We start from the raw sequence: 18,672 nt of genomic DNA on the forward strand, positions 1-18,672 counted from the left end.
ACACACACTACACTGCTGTCTACTGCTTATACCTTTCAGTGTTACAAAGTTTAGTTAAAAATATTTCAATATTTTTTTCTTACAAAATACAAACTATAACACAGTTTCATGAATTTCTAATGAACGACCCATTTATTTTACTGCATTTATATTTATTGCCCATTCTATTTAATAATTTTTAGATGTACATATTAATAACGCCGCGACTCTTATTTTGAAATTGTAGAAAAGAAGTCTTGACACAGAGCGTCATGTGCATCCAATATGCACAAACTCAGGTAGTACACTTTTCCTACAGCTGTTTGTAAGATTAACTGTAAGAAGAACATAAAACAAAATACAATATATATATATATATATATATATATATATATAATTTTTTTTTTTTTCTCAAAGCAATTTTCCAATTTCACACTTTAAACATGCTTTTCCTACAGCTCTCTGGAAGCTTAGGACTGCACACACACAGTACCTACAGTAACTCCCAAACGTTTTCATGCCAGTATTTGCATCCCCACCTACAGTGTATTTGAGTTAAAGCAAATAAATCCTTAAGTAAATTATTACCCCAGTAACTGCAGACATCATCCCTTTATAGTTTCACCAAAGGAAAGCTAAGGAAGGACAAAGGGATGAAAGTACTATGATCACTATGATTTATTACTGTACTGACATCCTATTGTCATTTTTTATTCTTTAACTCATTTTCTGGTGAAAAGACTTTAGTGTCACTCTTGTTCAACTGTCTTTTTTAGAGGATATTATTTGTACATTGTTGTCCCCAGGTGGGAACTAAGCACTGCAGTGGCACTGGCATGGCATGATTTGTTAGTGTGTGTTGTGCTGGCATACATGGATCAGACACAGCAGTGCTGCTGGAGTTTTTAAACACATCATCGTCACTGCTGGACAGCATCCTGAGAACACTGATGAAGGACTAGAGGATGACCAACACAAACTGTGCAGCAACAGATTCAGAGCTTCCGTCTTTGACTTTGCTTTATCTACCAGGTGAAGCAGCTACAGTAGGTAGGAGTGTCTGATAGAGTGAAGAACAGTAGTAGTGATTAAACACAGTGTTTTAAAACACTAGCAGCACTGCTGTGTCTAATCCAAGCTTGTGACACAGCTTGTTAAGGGTGCTCAGGATGGGATAGAGCTTTATTGTCCATTCTCATATCAGTATATTGAAACAAAATCAAGAGAACAGCAGTTTAAGTGTCAGTTTAAGTTATTCCATCATCACACAGCCATTTATTTAAAAAAAAGGGTTTTTTTTATTCATTTAAAAGTCTTTACCTTGGACTGAGTGTAAAAAAAAAAAAAAAAAAAAAAAATATATATATATATATATATATATATATATATATATATATATATATATATATATATATATATATATATATATATATATATAAACACACACAAAACATGATGATGTTGAAGTTAAAAATACACATAAAAAGGTATACAGTACAACAGTAGGCAGTAATAGTTCATGTTATACGTTTCAGCTGTTTGCTGGTTTTGAGGAAGTAAAGAACCGGCTGAGAGAGAGTTGCTTTGGGCCTCCATCTGTTGACCTCTCCTGCCTCCTCTTCGACTGTTTGGCCTGGTTGTCTTTTCCAGAGTCAGTGCTTTGCTTTCGTTTCTTATTCTGAACAAACAGGAAAGAATAACACAATGCAGGACGTGTTAAAACTTTTTATACAGTAATAACCATTGACAAAAATGTCTTTTTTTTGTCACAGAATAAATACCCACCACCTTGGTATCTTTTAGCTTGCTTGTGCACTCATAATACAGCTTCATAATCTGTAAACAGAGCAGAAACTGTAATAGCGTAAAAGTATCTGTACTATATCGCAATCTTGATTAAAAAAGCAGAAACTATGCTATAGTGAAAGTATGGGTATGGATGTATCACAATCTAACTCAATTAAACAAACGATGAAACTGAATTATAGTGATGGTAAGGCTACTGTACGACAATCGTACAAAAAAGAGCAGAGAACTGTACTATATTAAAAGTGCGTTAACTGAATCACAACGTAACTCAATTAAAAAAGCAGAGAATTGTACCATGGTGAAATTAGTGTCACTGTATCACAATCTAACTCAATTAAAAGAACAATAAAACTGAACAATAGTGATGGTATGGATACTGTACTACAATCTAACTCAATTAAAAGAGCAGCAACTGTACTATAGTGAACGCATGCGTACTGTATCACAATCTAACTCAATTACGAGAACAATAAAACTGAACAATAGTGATGGTAAGGATACTGTTCTACAATCTAACTCAATTAAAAGAGCAGAGAATTGTACTATAGAGAATGTTTCTTAACTGTATTACAACTCAATTAAAAGAGCGGAGAATTTTACTAAAGTGAAATTAGTGTCACTGTATCACAATCTAACTCAATTAAAAGAACAATAAAACTGAACAATAGTGATGGTAAGGATACTGTACTACAATCTAACTCAATTAAAAGAGCAGAAACTGTACTATAGTGAACGCATGCGTACTGTATCACAATCTAACTCAATTAAAAGAACAATAAACTGAACAATAGTGAAGGTAAGGCTACTGTACTACAATCTAACTCAATTAAAAGAGCAGAAACTATACTATAGTGAATGTTTGCATACTGTTTTACAATCTAACTCAATTAAAAGAACAATAAAACTGAACTACAGTAATGATAAGGATACTGTACTTCAAACTAACTTAATTAAAAGAGCAGAGAATAGCACTATAGTAAATCTATGGGAACTGTATTAAAATGTAACTCAATTAAACAAGCTAAACTGCACTATAGCATGTATGTTTTTTTTTTTTTTTATTCTAATATGTACCAACCTTTTTGACCCCAGTAGACACAGCAGCCGCCTGCAGAGCTGCATCACTGAGCCAGCTGATTTTCTGCTCCCTTTCTGCCTCAGAATAGAGAGAAACAGTCGCACTGTATACCACATATGTTTGGTGGATGTGTGAAAAAATATGGACCACCTGAACAAAGAACCACAACAACTCAAACAACCATCTAAATCCACAAACAGTTCTGCACTTGATTATAGAGTTATTCCTAAATCAGAAATATCATGACTGTACTCACCTCTCCCAAATACTGAAAGGACTCTTCATCTGGTGATGTTTCCAGAACTCTCTGCACCTCAGCACTTAACAGCCCTCTGTGCTTCTTCTCAGAGATGCCCTCCTCCAAAAGCATGCTGGGTAACTCCCACATTCCTGCTAGAAGCCCTGGAGAACAGTAGAGCAAAATATAAATGTAATAAATGGAATTACAAAACATTTTTAGTAGTATTTATTTTAGTTAACCTGTAACAAGGCAATATAGTAAAAATATGATGATATTTACACATGATTATGAATAAAATGCTTCAGTAGCGACAATATAAAACTACAAAAACTACAATTTAAACACTGTTCTATACTAAATACAGTTATTTTTACATATATTTACATGGTTCTATCTTCCATCCAATTAAACTGATCTCATGACTAATCACACTCTGTGTAATGAATGTAATGTACAGTTGTTTCAGTGTTCTTTAAGTATTGAGGGTTTCCTTAATATGCGTAAAAAGTATATTTTGTCGATACATTAAGAAAATTAATCAAGATACAATAAAACTTATTGATAATACTTCTGTCTTATCAGTGCACTGCAAAGACCTTTATTGAACAAATCATGTGTTATAGTACATGAATATGCCTGGAAACATCTGAATTAGAGTACTGAGAAGTTTAGTTTAATTTCCATCATTAAAGCTTTTTATGAGTGTATAAGTGCCTAACGATCATGTCTAACGATCATGTCTTCACTATTATTAACTGACTCTATTATAATAAACTTTTTTGGGCCTTTTTATAGATCAGTCAATCAATAATACTGCCCCCTGCTGACGTCCAACCATCTGGGTCTTTCCTTACACTGCTGCTGCAGCTCCTGCCTCTAAACCCATACATCACCCAGTGCCCTCTGAGCTGATGGTGGTGTCAGGGTTCAGTTTTAATAAGAAGCTGTACCTTTACTGGGTCTCTGGATGAGCAGATACTGAATTTCCCCCTGGTCGCTCTGTCTGTGCAGGACACAGGTCAGTGTCCGCTCCACACGAGGCGCTTTCTTCATGGGTTTTCGGGGGTAATTCTGTACCCCGAGTTCACTGTCCCACCCCTCAGACAGACAGAGCTTACAGCTGCCACTCACTGCATACGTACAAATAACATTTTAAGATAAAAACACTAATACAAGCTATATTAGTTAATCCTAGGAGGCGTGATGATGTCATCTGTAAGGCTTTTGAGTGTTCAACTGGTTTTAATGACTTTTCTCCATATAATTCAAACACTACAGATTTATGTTGGATTAAATCACTATACAGTTATAATACAGGCTAAGCAAAATATATTTTAAAAATGTTCTTATGCATTAACATCATAAGCAAAGTCAAATTATATTATTATATATTTTTGAATGACTGATCTACCAGAGGCAGATCTGCCCACTTTAAATTATTTTACTCCAATCCAATACTCCAATACAGAGTTCAATATTAATACCATGACATGACAGATAATTGACCGAATATTGATTATTGATTTAATATTTCTATTTAAAAATATATATATATATATATATAACACATCAGTTTTTCCCAATATTGTAAACTTAAACTACAAAAACAAAATAAATTATAAATCATTAAAAAATGTATCGCAGTTTTACAGAAATTAATACAATGATAACATCAAGTTAAACCAATCTAGCTCAAACATATCTTAATTAAATAAAAAGAAAACTCACAACAATTCTCTATATCAGGAACACTGCAGTTCAGCTTTGAGTCCAGTTTATTTAGTAGTCTTTTTGTGTCTTTCTCTTGTTTTAAGCTCACCTGAAACAAAGAAAAATGACATAAAACTATATATAAAAAAAAAGTTAATGCAGCGACTGAGAAGATGACCTATGTAGCTGAGCATTTAAATTTTACCTTCTTATAGGCATGGCAGTGAGTTTGAATAGGACAACGAGCACAACCTGGGTTTTTAGGGGTGCACACTGTCGCCCCCAGTTCCATTAAGGCCTGATTAAAATCAGCAGGTCTTTTTGGGTCCACTAGAGTTTCTGCTATTTTCCTATAATAGAATAAAATATGTTTTTAACAATGTTGTAAATAAAAAGCACAAATAAATAAAGTGTACAATTTCACTACCATATGAAACCATTATTGACAATAGGCGCTAAAAGATATTTTAAACAAGAACATCAAATCCACACTCCAGTCCGACCACTGCATACCGCTGCATACCACAGTGCCTCAGTGACCACAGGACTGGTGCTGTCTGCTCCGATCGCCCGAACACGACACAGGACCCGAATCACATTCCCATCCACAGCACCTGTAACCTGAGCATCAATAAGGCTGGATCAGCATTGTGTAATTACAGCTCACTCTTACAAAAAAATATGTTTTTAATACTAAGAAAATTATTAACCCAGAAGAGCCCATGATGATGTATGTATGTGTCATAGATGATTTAAAAAAAAAAAAAATCTTTGCAGCATTCGATCCTTAATTTTAACTGATCACGAGCATAAGTGACATATACTGAAAATCCAGAGAGCATCCCAGAATAGCATGTGAATGTGTGTTTGTTCATCTGACTTATTTACAGATTATAGGTGTACCTGGTTAATACTTGAGATAAATGTAGCTCATTTCAAAAGTGTATTTTAGCTTCTATAAGATCTGTTCCAACCAGTTTAACAATTCACTTTATTTAATATTTATTTTTTTAGTTATTTAGTTATTTTTTGCTTAAATTAAAACTTGTATTGTTGTTGTCATCAGGATTTTTTATTTTATTTTATTTATATTATTTATTTATCCCATTTTCTCCCAATTTACAAGGCCAATTACCCAACCCACTCATTAGGACTCCTCCTCAGCCACCGCTTCTTTTTCAACTGTTGCTGATGTAGTATTGCCGAGTAGCATCACAGCGCTAACACTCGGAGGAAAGCGCATCGACTCTGTTCTGATACATCAGCTCACAGACGCATTGTGCTGAATGACATTACTCTAAGAGCGCCATCTACCCACCCAGAGAGAGCAAGGCCAATCGTGCTCTCTCAGGGCTCCGGCAGCTGGTGACAAGCTACATAAACGTGATTCGAACCAATCTCTCGATCATAGTGGCAGCACTTTAATCCCCCGGAGCACTACATGAGGATTTTGATTTAAAAAAAATTACAGTCATATGTTCACAATAAGAAAATAACATGAATCACTGAATTTATTTGTTTAAATTTTTAATTTGGCATCAGTATTCAGAAATGGCTCTGGGCTCTTATGGAATAATGTTTTTTAACAATATTTAAAAAACAGATAAAACTTATCTGAACTAGTTATTTATAAAATATTGATCAACTATGTGTAAATAGTTAATTAAAAATAAGAAACCAGGTGAATTCGATTAGTGTACCTGACCCAGAGCGATAGAGCTGATGGCCCCAGCGGTGTAGCGCCCGACCCCTGGCAGCTGCTTCAGTAGAGCCTCAGCAGACCTGGGCATCTGCCCACCCAGCTCAGACACCACCTACAGCACCAACACCATCAAACACATTCACAGAAGTTCATAAAAATCATCTAAAAAACTAATATATTATTAGATACATCACTGTCAAGATAATTAATAAAACCTAATAATACCTTCTGAGCTCCTTCATGCAGCCTCCGTCCCCGAGAGTAATATCCAAGACCTGACCACATCTGATTTACCTCCTGATTAAAAAACACATTATTTTTACTGTTATATCTGTGCAATCTGTGAATTGTATAGAGGGTAATTGTATTTTAAAGGTTTTGTAGTGAAGCCTGTTATATTAAACCCGCAGCTCACCTCTAGCGAAGCTTCTGCGAGTGTCTGCACCGTTGGCCACCTCTGATATAAAGATAAGAAATACCAACTAAATATAAGTGCAAGCCACACATCCAAATGTCATTATAATTAAAGATTAAATATATTTAAATAATCATTCAGAAAAGGATATTTTTACTAAAATATAAAAAAAAAAATATGAACAGAAATGAGCAGCCTGCCTTCATCCACTTGTTGTAGTAGTCCACCACTGTAGCCACCTGAGTCTGCTGGAGCATTACCTCAGACACCCACACTGCCAGAAGACAAAATTCAATCACATTCTGAACTAAGGGGTGGGCGATATGGCCTTAAAATAATATCACTATATTTCAGGGTATTTTTGCGATAACAATATTCTTAAAAAATAAATGAATTACAATATACTGCAACAAAATAAATATTAAATTGTATTCAGTGATTTGATTATTATTGCATACAATATAATATAGCACACCTCTAATTAAAACTACTATAGAAGCCAATGATCCAGCAAGTCAAGTCATGATACTAATAATACACTCCAAATACCCAGGATTAAAATAAAATAAATGATACTGGACAGATATAATCTGTCACTAATAAATATTATTTAATAGAAAATTTAAAACAGTGTGATTTTTTCTTTTGCCCCAATCAACTAAGAGGTTGTACCCTGGTGGCCCATATGGGTATTTTTTCGATAACAATATTCAAACATGTTGGTGAAATGATTACGTACAACACAATATGGTGCACCATATTTACCTGCGTATGTCCTGATGTTGACATCCTGCTCCTTCATGGCCTTTCAAGACAAAGATTATTTAGTGTGGGAATGCTGTATCCAGTACAAAATGAATGTTATATATGGTGATAGGTATGCATATGTAATAATTACTAAGCTTTAACTAAGCTTTAAGTAATACTTTGAAATTATTTAGAATTAATTATTTTATGATTATCCCACATTTTAATTTCCAGCACCAGCAAACATTACTAATATTGGCCTTACACTAAATAATTTTGCAGGTAATTTCACCACTGCACCCAAATGTCCAATGTCAAAATTAAAGCATGCAAATCTTTTTTCTTCTTTGTTCAACAGTATCACTTAAATATGATAGGAAATCAAATAATTGTAGTATTGCAGATTCTCAGTCAGGGTTTCAGGGTTTCAGGGTATCAAAGATTAGTCTTTCCAAAACACTTTTCAGTTTATGGTTGGAGTGTGTATGTTAGTGTGTACATTACCACAGTCCTCCATGGTAGCTCCCTCTTGCTCTGGTCATACCAGGACAGGAGATGTGAGCGAAAGAGCTTCAGTTCAGCAGGGTCATCAAAGAAATGACAGGAGGATGGACTTGAAGGCTCTTCTGCAGGACACAAATGAGACGGTAGGTTTTATTATAGCATAAAATATACTAAGCTGTAAACTTTCAATTACCATACAGATGCATTGTGTTCAGATATGTACTGTACACTTTTCCCACCAGCAGCCGTGTGTTTAAAGGGGGACTAAAACCCATTGATTTTTGCTGACTCCACCCTCAGCTCAAATATGAAATAGGCTAAAAAATGGAAGGGGTGGTTTGGGAGGGGCACTTGGTGATGTATGGGTTTAGAGGCGGGGAGAGATCCTGGAACCAGACACACTTATTTTTAATGAATATGTGTGGCTTTGCAGGAATGGTAGAAGAACACATTGATGGCATTTATTTAAATATATAATGAAACACTTCTGCTTACAATTTAAAAGAAACAAATCTTAAGGACTGCTCCTTTAAGGACACACTATTTATTTAAGGGCCACTTATATATATATATATATATATATATATATATATATATATATATATATATATATATATATTATATACTTATAAAAAAATATATATATATATATATATTTTAAGATACACTGCATGGTGAATATATATGACAGGTGTTTCTGATAAAATGGCCAGTGACTAGTTACAAGGTGGGTTTTAACTCGATAGACTTGCATTTCAATGTATATTCATCAGTACTGTAACTGGTACAAAGTTTTTGGCTGCTTTACTGGTCGACCTTAAATGGAGCACGTTTTAAGGTGGACCAGTTGTAATTCTGAATGAGAAGGTTTGAGCAGTACATGTATATCTTACCTTGTTTAACGTTAGGCTTCAGTTTGTTGGATTTAGGCAGTGCAGCTCTTTTCCCCTGTGACTTTATCCTGCTCATGGTGTTTATCCGGATCAGCAGCCGCATAAAATACCATTAAAAATATCTATCCTCCACCAGCGCTCCTCCACACAGCCAGGGATATCCGGGGCTTTAATTTGAGTACTTAATTATTAAATTAACACATTATTAGAGCGTTATTTCAGTATTAACGATGATTAACCGGCTGAACACGGTTTGTTTTCATTACGCGCTGGAAACAGAAAAAACCCGCCATGTGCCGCACTTCCGGGACAGGGGACGACCAATCAAATTATAGTGTCGCCTGGCCAGCCAATCACAAACCTTGTTTGCAGAATTGTGTTTTATTTTTTATTTTTACCACTAGGAATAAAAATATTGATTAAAAGCCGCAAATTGGACTCAACTTTATGGACTTATCTATTTTGCTTAATAAAAAAAACTCAATAATAAGACACATGTATGCAATATTTAAAGCCTATAGCTTTCATTAATAAAAGTTTAATGTATACTGTACTAAAAACCTCATCACTTACCGATTGGGGAGAAGTGCTGATTTGTGAAAATTTGTTTCACATTTTATTTAGACTTAGTCATAATAAATTAGCTCTTAACACAGGTCATTATCCTGAAGGGGAAGAATCAAATAATCTGATCAACTGATAAGGAAATGATTTAGACAAAAAAGTTAATTTTTCCAAAACGTTTTATATTATTTATATTATTACTAATAAGAATAATAAGAATAAAAAAAATCTTAATTATAATAATAATGTGATTTACCCTACAACATACTTGAAACAAATTAAATAAACGGTTATAATAAGTGTTCTTAACAGAATACTTCTGTTATACTTCACTACAAATATTCTTGGTAAATCATTATAGATTATTATAGATATTAAAGATTATAGAGCCTACTTTTTAACTCGTTTTTAACTCAGTTGGTCTCCAGTCATACACGTGATATAGTATCTAAAAAAGTACTTTATGTACTTAAGTACTGTATATACACTAACAAGAACCTCTGTGTGTTCTGAACATTCTTTACTTTAGCTGGCAATGGTTTTTAAGTTTGACTGGTGTAGATAGAGGACATTATTGCAAGTATAAAATTATTGGTTTTATTATAATAATGGTAATAATAACTCACTCGCACTGACAGTAAGTACTTTCTTTTTATTATGATTTAAAAGGGCAAAATCAGTATGGATAACAAGTCAGTCCACTTCTGTTCAGTGTGATGTTTAGGATTCTGCATTCTGCTCTTCAGGTTCTGGAACAAAAATTAAATGCACAGTGTTTTAAAACCGTCCTCTAAATCCCAAGGTACCCTACCTTTTGTAGACTGCAGCACAAGACATTATTTGGCACACACAAAAAATATAATCAACCATTTCACACCTAAACAAACAAACAGCACACTAACAAATATCAAAAACACTATAAAGTCACTGTCCCTACTGTACTGAAAAAAATAAGCCACTATGATAAATTGCATGGTAAAATATATAGGCACAACTAGAAAGCTGATTGGCTTGTTTTGGTGAATTACAGACACCAACATTAGCGTTACAAGAACTCCCATTCATATTGCTATCAGTGGTTGGTCTCTTCATTAATAATGTCTCTGGCTGCATTATTAATCTGCTCTGTCATAGAACACTGTTTCAAAATGAAAGACCCTTTATATACAGTCAAGATATACAGCTGACATTCAGAGCTATTTGGAGGGCGCAGCTGATGTATCCTTTGTGGCTCTCTGTTAAATACACTTCTTTGCATACAAAAGGAAAACAGCACCACAAAAACAAAGCCTGTAAAACAAAGTCTTTGGAGCATACATCATTTAAATATTGCAAAATTTAAATGATGTATGTTTACATTTACGCGTGATGTCACCATGAATCTTGTCACTACAGCCTGTTAGTGTACATTTATGTAAGATAGGTGGAGCTCATAAATTGTTCATAATGTTTTATAAAAATGTTTGCCAAAAGAACATTAGAATACCTCTAGAAATGTTCACTTTGTTTGACAGTAGAATCTCGGCCTCAACATCATCCATCCTAGTGTACAGCAGCTCAGCGTTTTTCTAAAAACATGCAGAAATCTATATTAGTAATATTTATTTACTGTAAATATCTTTAAAACATCTTGCAGTGTTTTATCTGTATGCCTGGCAACCTCAAACTCTTTTAAACTTTTACCATGAATGATCCAAACAGAGCCGGTCCCATAGCTCGCTGCACATGTTCCTCTACCACTGGATCTGAGCGCACAAAGTGCTGCAGCACACAAATCAGAAAAATATAAAATCATTACTAAAGTACTGTATGTTGTAACCTGTGATTGATGAGTTATTAATTAATTACAGTATAGATTTTTTATGATTAGTTCATATGCAAAGATTGTTGTTTGACAGTGGCAGTGCTGTGCTCTGTTGTTAGATACCATTTTTCAGACTGGATAAAAATCAAACTTTTCTTTCTTAGACGAAAACTAAGCAAAACTAATACATTTTAAATAACAAAATATAAAACTAATAATAACTAACTGATTAAAAAAAACTGATACATCAAAATGAATCATGCCCTTTATAATGATATGTATCATATTGCATATAATCATTAAGTTCTTGCCAATACACAGCCCCCCCTCCACCCCCATAAAGTAAACACAAATAAGATGAACTAAAACACACAGTAATGCATTGTGTTTAAGTGTGTGTGTGTTTTATTTGTACCTCCAAAGTCAGACTAGCTTGTTTCTGAGCGTCTTCATGCTCCTGATTACCCATAGCATACAGTAATTGATGCACCACTCCAAGATGGATCAGTTCTTCAGATGTTCTCTGGCTGCTCTGAGCCAAAATCCTGCAAGATTAGCAAAAATCAGACTTTTTATTCCCCATAATAAAGTGCAGTACACATGATTCTGTATTATTATTAATAATAATAGTAGGAAGTATTATTACCTTAGGGCTTTAGCTGCTGCAGCTTGCTGTACAAAGAGTGGTAACGAGTCTGTCATCTTCATCATCTCTGGATCTGAGGAACATAGCATTTTATAGAGCAATTACATTATATTTTATTCATCGGCATTGACATTAAATCAATTTAGGGTTGTAAAGTATAGTAAAACACTGTTAGGCTAACTTTCGTGGTATTACTATAAAAATCACCTGAATCTAAACCTGTGGGTGTGGACTACTGTACGTGATTGGTCAGTGGAATAAAGAAGTAAGGTAGGTGAGGTCATACCCTGTAGGATCTTGTATTTGAGATTTCTCTCTCTGGACGGTTTCAGCAGAGTGATCAGAGAACGCTGGAGTGAAGTTCTGACCTCAGTCTGCTGCAGCTCTGAGATCAGCTCTATTACTGTGAGTAATCAACAAACAAACAAACAAATAAATAAATAAATGCATAAATAAATAAATTAGAATGGTTAGAATACCGGTCATGCAGCTTGCCATCAGCTGCTGGAGCCCTGAGAGTGCACAATTGGCCTTGCTCTCTCTGGGTGGGTACAGTAGATGGCTCTTTTCACTCTCATCACTCCTAGGGTGATGTCGATCAGCACAAGGCATCTGTGAACTGATGTATCGGAACCGAGTCGCTGCACTTTCCTCCGAGCACACTGTGATGCTACTCGGCAATGCAACATCAGCAGCAGATCAAAAAGAGGCGGAGTCTGATTTCACATGTGTCAGATGAGGTATGTGGTAGTCTTTACCCCTTCTTTGTGTTGTGGCATCACTAGTGATGGGGAAATACAGCTAAGTATAAGCTGATTAGCAGCTTAGTGGGTGGGACAAAAATGTAAATACATATAAAAAAGGCCAAAGGCTTACCATTAGTAATACCTACCCTCATGCTGCACCTCTTGATGTAAAGAATGTAATAAATTCAGCAAGGGCTCCACAATACCAGGATAAGCTGATTTTACAACAGACTGAAAGAGAAAAATGAAAATGTAACAGTTTCTCCCTCAGATTCCTTTTATTTGTTTAAGGGTTAATCAACAGTTATAGCAAATAATGCTGCTTCACATTCCTCTATGTGAAGTGAAGCAGTGATTTTGGCACAACACTGGTTCAACTTTTTTCCTTTTCTATTGTTAAATCTGAGATTAATACTGAAGATTTGGGTAAATTAATACACTTTAAAGGCACACTAGGTAGGATTTCCTTGATTATTAAATCTTTTAAAGAAGTGAAATTACAGCTTTAAACTCACTGCAGCGCTCCACTGAGGTGTAAAAGGAGGAATAGCGGTCCTTTTGTGTCTGTGCCGGGCTCCTCTGAGCTCAAACCAGACTCTGTAAGTTGTCCTAGGCGGCCGTGACCAACGCTCGGGAAAACTGTGCGTCTTTCGAAACTGCGACCTGCTTTCCGACCTGTATGTAGTTCTAACAGTTCTACAAGGACTACAAAAACCCGCTATTTGGAGTTGGTTAATTCTTTACAGAAGCTAACTAGTAATGATGGGCACAGCAGCTCTTTCAGATGAACTGAATCATTAAAATCCGTTCACTAAATAGAATCGTTCATAAGATTTGTTCATTTGAACTAATTTTTTGTGCTGTTTGTCTGTGCTGTATCCTCAATCTCAATCCTACCTAGCGGAGCTTTCAATGGCACATTTACAGTGATGCATTTACAGAATATTCATACATTTTACACCTTTATGTATGTTTATATCATACAATATTGTTATAAGGGCAGATTCGAGCTGTGTGTTTGAGCAGTGTACCTGTACTGTGCGCAGCGTCTGAAGAACGAGCTGCTGGGCTTTGGGGCAGCTGCAAGCGAGCAGAGCGATCAGGCCTTTATACACCTGCTGCTGGAACGAGGGGTTCCCCTGAGCCAGCGACTCCAGCAGGACCGCTGCTGACAGCTGCGTCTCCTCCGATTTAGACCGAGCCAAACAGTCGGCTACAGCCCTCACACCTCCACACACACAGGCAAGCATCGGGAAATAATTATTATTTCATATTTATTTGCAAATGAACTAGTCATAACTAGAAAAGTGCCTTTCCTAAAGGACACAGCATAACGTCGCTGTTTAAAGAAAAACAATTTTTTATTTTCTATATAATTTAAACACACTAACTGTCCCTTACACTGTGCTAAATAAAAATACTTCAAAATTACCTAAAATAAACTATTTTCACATTGTGTTCCATGGAAAGTTTAGAAGGTTTTCTCTCTCTCCTGTAAAGTTGCTGTTTTAGAAATACTTGTTTTTCATTGGACAGCGATATTAAGCAGTTTTCACATACAGGCAGTTGTTAGAGTGTTCCTGCATAGCTTCTATGGTATACAAGGTGGTTTCTATGGTATTTCCTGGTGGTTGCTTAAATTCTGCTTGGTGGTTTCTATGATGTTGCTAAATGATTGCTAGATTAATTGAAATTACTTATAGCAAGCATCTGGGATACCATGTCAATCACTTTGCAACACTATAGCACCTTCCTATCAAACACTTAGCAACACCACATCAACCATCTACTAATGTCAAAGCAACCACTTAGCAACACCATATCAATCATCTTTTAGCACTATAGTATTGATCTAGCACTTAGGAACACCATAGCAACCATCTCAGATACAAAATCAATCATCTTTCAGCACTATAGTACTGCCCTACCACTTAAAAACACCATTGCAACCACCATAGCAACTCCTTAGGAACACCATAGCAACCATCTTGGTTAAAATATTAATCATCTTGCAGCACTATAGTATTGATCTAGCAAGCACTTAGAAACACCACTGCAACACTATGGCAACCACTTAGCAACACCATAGCAACCATCTTGGATACAATATCAATCATCTTGCAGCACCATAGTATTATTCTAGCACTTAGAAACACCATAGCAATCCCTTAGGAACACCATAGCAACCACCTCGGATACATTATCAATTATCTTGCAGCACTTTAATCTAGAAAGCACTTAGAAACACCACTGCAAGCACTATAGCAACCCATTAGGAACCCCATAGCAACCATCTCGGATACAATATCAATCATATTGCAGCACTATAGTATTGTCCTAGCACTTAAAAACACCATTGCAACCACCATAGCAACTCCTTAGGAACACCATAGCAACCATCTCGGATACAATATCAATCATCTTGCAGCACTATAGTATTAATCAAGCACTTAGAAACACCATTGCAACCACCATAGCAACCCCTTAGGAACACCATAGCAACCATCTCGGATACAATATCAACCATCTTGCAGCACTATATTATTAATCTAGCAAGCACTTGGAAACACCACTGCAACCACCATAGCAACCCCTTAGCAACACCATAGCAACCATCTCGGATACAATATCAATCATCTTGCAGCACTTTAGTATTAATCTAGCAAGCACTTAGAAACACCACTGCAACCACTATGGCAACCACTTAGCAACACCATTGCAACCATCTCGGACACAATATCAATCATCTTGCAGCACTTAAATCTAGAAAGCACTTAGAAACACCATTGCAACCACTATAGCAACCCCTTAGGAACACCATAGCAACCATCTCGGATACAATATCAATCATCTTGCAGCACTACAGTATTAATCTACCAAGCACATAGAAACATCACTGCAACCACCATAGCAACCCCTTAGGAACACCATAGCAACCATCTCGGATACAATATCAATCATCATTCAGCACTGTAGTATTATTGTAGCACTTAGAAACACCATTGCAACCACCATAGCAACCCCATAGCAACCATCTCGGATAAAATATCAATCATCTTGCAGCACTTAAATCTAGAAAGCATTTTATGTTACTAAAAACACACCATAGCTCTCACAGATGAGCTCTTTATAGCGGTGTCCGGCGTCGGAGATGATGAGCAGCAAACGCAGAGCCTGGGCCTTGTCTCGCTCCTTGGTCTTCTTCTGACCCAGTATCTCCAGCAGGGTCAGCACACCTCCCACCTCCAGGAACTCCATCAGATACTGACGACTGATAACACAGGATTAAAAAATAAAAAAGAAATAAATATAAAAAAGAAACATATAAAGTGAGCCTGTTTCTCTCTATGTTCTCTGTGAGGTTTGTAGCTTCAGAATTACAGGAACATTATCTTACCCTCCAGCAGCCGAGAGGAACACTCCCAGAGCTTTCAGCTGTAGATCCAGGCTGGTACCAAACATGTAGCTGAACAGACAGTGAAGGAACCACATTGCTTTGGTGATTTTGGCATCTAGTGTGTTATAAAGTTACCAGTCTCATTTTATATACCTTATATGGACAAATAAGTTGGGACACTCGCTAATATTAAGGGCATTCAAAAAGGGTTTATCCTGCTTTTGTTGGAGTATTTTGGAGCATTGATGTGAAAATATGATTGTAATTTGGTAAAAAAAACACATTAGGGAATCTACAAAATAGAAAATCTCTGTCTACAGACTGTTGTGGCACAGATGTAGTGTATTAGTAAAATAAAAAGAAATACCTGCATTCTTTCTACCAGTCTATTTTCTACTGCATGGGACATTCAATTCAGGTGTAACTGTACTGTACTGTAGTGCAATGTCAGCACTTTACAGTACAGAAAATGGTAGCTTACTCTTATAGCCTACAACAATATGACCAGGGAAACAACCATTATATGAAAATATAATTGAATCCCCTTTACTTTATTTTTTTAGTGTGTCTCAACTGTTCAATTTAGGTAATTAGCCCATTCTACCCAAACACAGTGAGTGCAAAGTGTTGCTTAAAATGTATGTAGATTTTACAGTTTGTTATATTTTTTGTGTCTATAATTGGGTTACAGGGTGGTTCCAATAGCTTATTGTCTCTAACCAAATAATTAAATAAGTGGGCAATGTTTAATTAAATCTACGTGGAGTTGGGCAGTATATTACTTTATTTGGTTTAATACTGAAATATTCAACTCTGTCAAATAAGTCTAACACTGAACAACATTCAGATACAAATGAGTTAAAATGTATACTTGTATTATAATGTATAATGTAAAAATCAGAGTTTCAAGGGTTTCAACTCTCCAGTTTTTGCTGTGTATGTGGATACGTGAGTCTAATCCAGACAGTAATGCGAGTGAGGAACAGGCTGGCCGCCTGACTGAACTCCAGCTCCAGTTCTGGACTGGTTTTTCCAGTGTTTTGGGACAGAAAGGTCTGCAGCATTCTCCGGCGGACCCGCTCACTGCCCCGGTCCCACTCACGCAGAAAGGCCAGCAACCTGCGGCCAGCGGCCCGATCCACACTGCTGGACATGCTTCTGTCACACCTGAGAGAAAAAAAAAATTAATCATGTAAAAATTTTAAAAAGCTGAGAAAACTCTTGAAAAATTTCAAGTGAACTTACTGCACTAGATTTTTTTTGACTCAAGTTTTGATGAAAACAGTCCCCAGATGTAGCAACTTGAAATCTTTAGTTAAGATAGAACATATTTCATATGTTTATTTCATATTTCATTTCTTATACAAATTCAAATATTAAGTCTCACCAACTTAATAATAAAACATAAAAAATAATTTAAGTTCTGTGAAATGTGCATTGTTCTGCTGCAAGTTCTGCTGACTATCCTTTAGGATAAATTAAAAAAATTAAGTTGTCACACATTTTATAGTAAACAAATGTATACAGTGTTATACACTATATATTTTGTCTTTTCTAGACAGTTACTCCAACAAAAGCAGCATAAACTCTTTTAAAACCCTTGGTTTAGGAAGAGATTATAAAGAATTATGTATTAAACAGGAAAAAAAGTGTTTGTCCTCCACATTAATCCCCTGATCTAAACCTGATGAACTGAGATGGTGATTTGAGATGACTGGAGATTCACAGCATGAAGGAAAAGCAGAACATATTGTTCAGAACCTCCAGGAACTCCTTCAAGATGCTGAGAAAACTATTCCAGGTGACTCTACCTCATCAAAACACTGAGATTAAAAATACCAAGAGTGTTCACATCTGTCTTCATAGATAAATAACAGTATAAAACATATTCTGGTTTGTTTAACACTTTCTGTTTATAAAATAATTACACGTGTACCTGTACAACTTTAATACAGTCTTCAATATTAAAATTTACAATGCGAAAAATTAATAAAAATACAGAAAATACATGGAATGAGAAGAGTTGTGCCTAAACTTTTGACTGGTACTGTATAGATACAGCTGTTCATGCATTAGCTTTCAGGGTTATAACTATGTTGGTTAGCTATGGCTAGATAACAAGTATTAGTTTTAAAGCAAAGGAAACTAACTAAAAATGGTTTAAAAGTACTACACAAAGCTGTTATCTGTAAGAACTGTAAAGTGTTTACCCATTAGCCTGAGCTGCTTAGCAGTGTTTTGATTTAGCTGAACAGCAGTTTCTAGGCAACACCTGCAGAGTACGGAGGCCACAGAGGGACACATTCTTCCGTACTGCACACCTTTTCTAACAAAGCCTCTCCTGTAGTTAAACAGCGGGTGTTAGAGTAGGTCAAGAGTGTTTAGGCCCTTTGTTTTACACAGAACAAGCATAAGATTCTGACCACCTCCTTGTTTC

At 35.7% G+C, this 18,672-nt stretch overlaps 2 protein-coding genes across 6 annotated transcripts; both read right to left on the minus strand.

Moving 5' to 3' along the window:
• Window positions 1–1,399: 1,399 nt before the first annotated feature.
• mutyh (mutY DNA glycosylase) lies at window positions 1,400–9,387 on the minus strand. Of its 4 annotated transcripts, none has more exons than XM_007236120.4 (15): window positions 9,079–9,387; window positions 8,186–8,307; window positions 7,700–7,739; window positions 7,135–7,208; window positions 6,935–6,976; window positions 6,745–6,816; window positions 6,518–6,631; window positions 5,341–5,438; window positions 5,023–5,167; window positions 4,836–4,926; window positions 4,058–4,237; window positions 3,123–3,268; window positions 2,867–3,016; window positions 1,768–1,815; window positions 1,400–1,657 (listed from the first exon to the last, which is right to left on the minus strand). In XM_007236120.4, the coding sequence occupies exons 1-15, from the start codon at window positions 9,179–9,181 to the stop codon at window positions 1,511–1,513; spliced, it is 1,572 nt and encodes a 523-aa protein (XP_007236182.3). In that variant the 5' UTR covers window positions 9,182–9,387; the 3' UTR covers window positions 1,400–1,510. The 4 variants fall into 4 exon arrangements, with proteins under 4 accessions (XP_007236182.3, XP_015457602.3, XP_007236183.3 ...); XM_015602116.3 differs by having other exon boundaries at window positions 1,765–1,815; window positions 9,079–9,386; XM_007236121.3 differs by having other exon boundaries at window positions 1,581–1,657; window positions 1,765–1,815; window positions 2,867–2,940.
• Window positions 9,388–10,279: 892 nt separating this feature from the next.
• On the minus strand, window positions 10,280–18,539 carry armh1 (armadillo like helical domain containing 1). Of its 2 annotated transcripts, XM_007236119.4 has the most exons (13): window positions 18,446–18,531; window positions 17,481–17,544; window positions 17,184–17,402; window positions 16,236–16,304; window positions 15,943–16,109; window positions 13,870–14,066; window positions 12,985–13,069; window positions 12,379–12,495; window positions 12,093–12,165; window positions 11,862–11,991; window positions 11,326–11,403; window positions 11,129–11,210; window positions 10,280–10,391 (listed from the first exon to the last, which is right to left on the minus strand). In XM_007236119.4, the coding sequence occupies exons 3-13, from the start codon at window positions 17,387–17,389 to the stop codon at window positions 10,363–10,365; spliced, it is 1,233 nt and encodes a 410-aa protein (XP_007236181.3). In that variant the 5' UTR covers window positions 17,390–17,402; window positions 17,481–17,544; window positions 18,446–18,531; the 3' UTR covers window positions 10,280–10,362. The 2 variants fall into 2 exon arrangements, with proteins under 2 accessions (XP_007236181.3, XP_022525962.2); XM_022670241.2 differs by lacking the exon at window positions 17,481–17,544 and having other exon boundaries at window positions 18,446–18,539.
• Window positions 18,540–18,672: the final 133 nt, after the last annotated feature.

Source organism: Astyanax mexicanus, chromosome 12, assembly GCF_023375975.1.
Source record: "Astyanax mexicanus isolate ESR-SI-001 chromosome 12, AstMex3_surface, whole genome shotgun sequence".
In the NCBI taxonomy this organism is placed as follows: Eukaryota; Metazoa; Chordata; class Actinopteri; order Characiformes; family Acestrorhamphidae; genus Astyanax; species Astyanax mexicanus.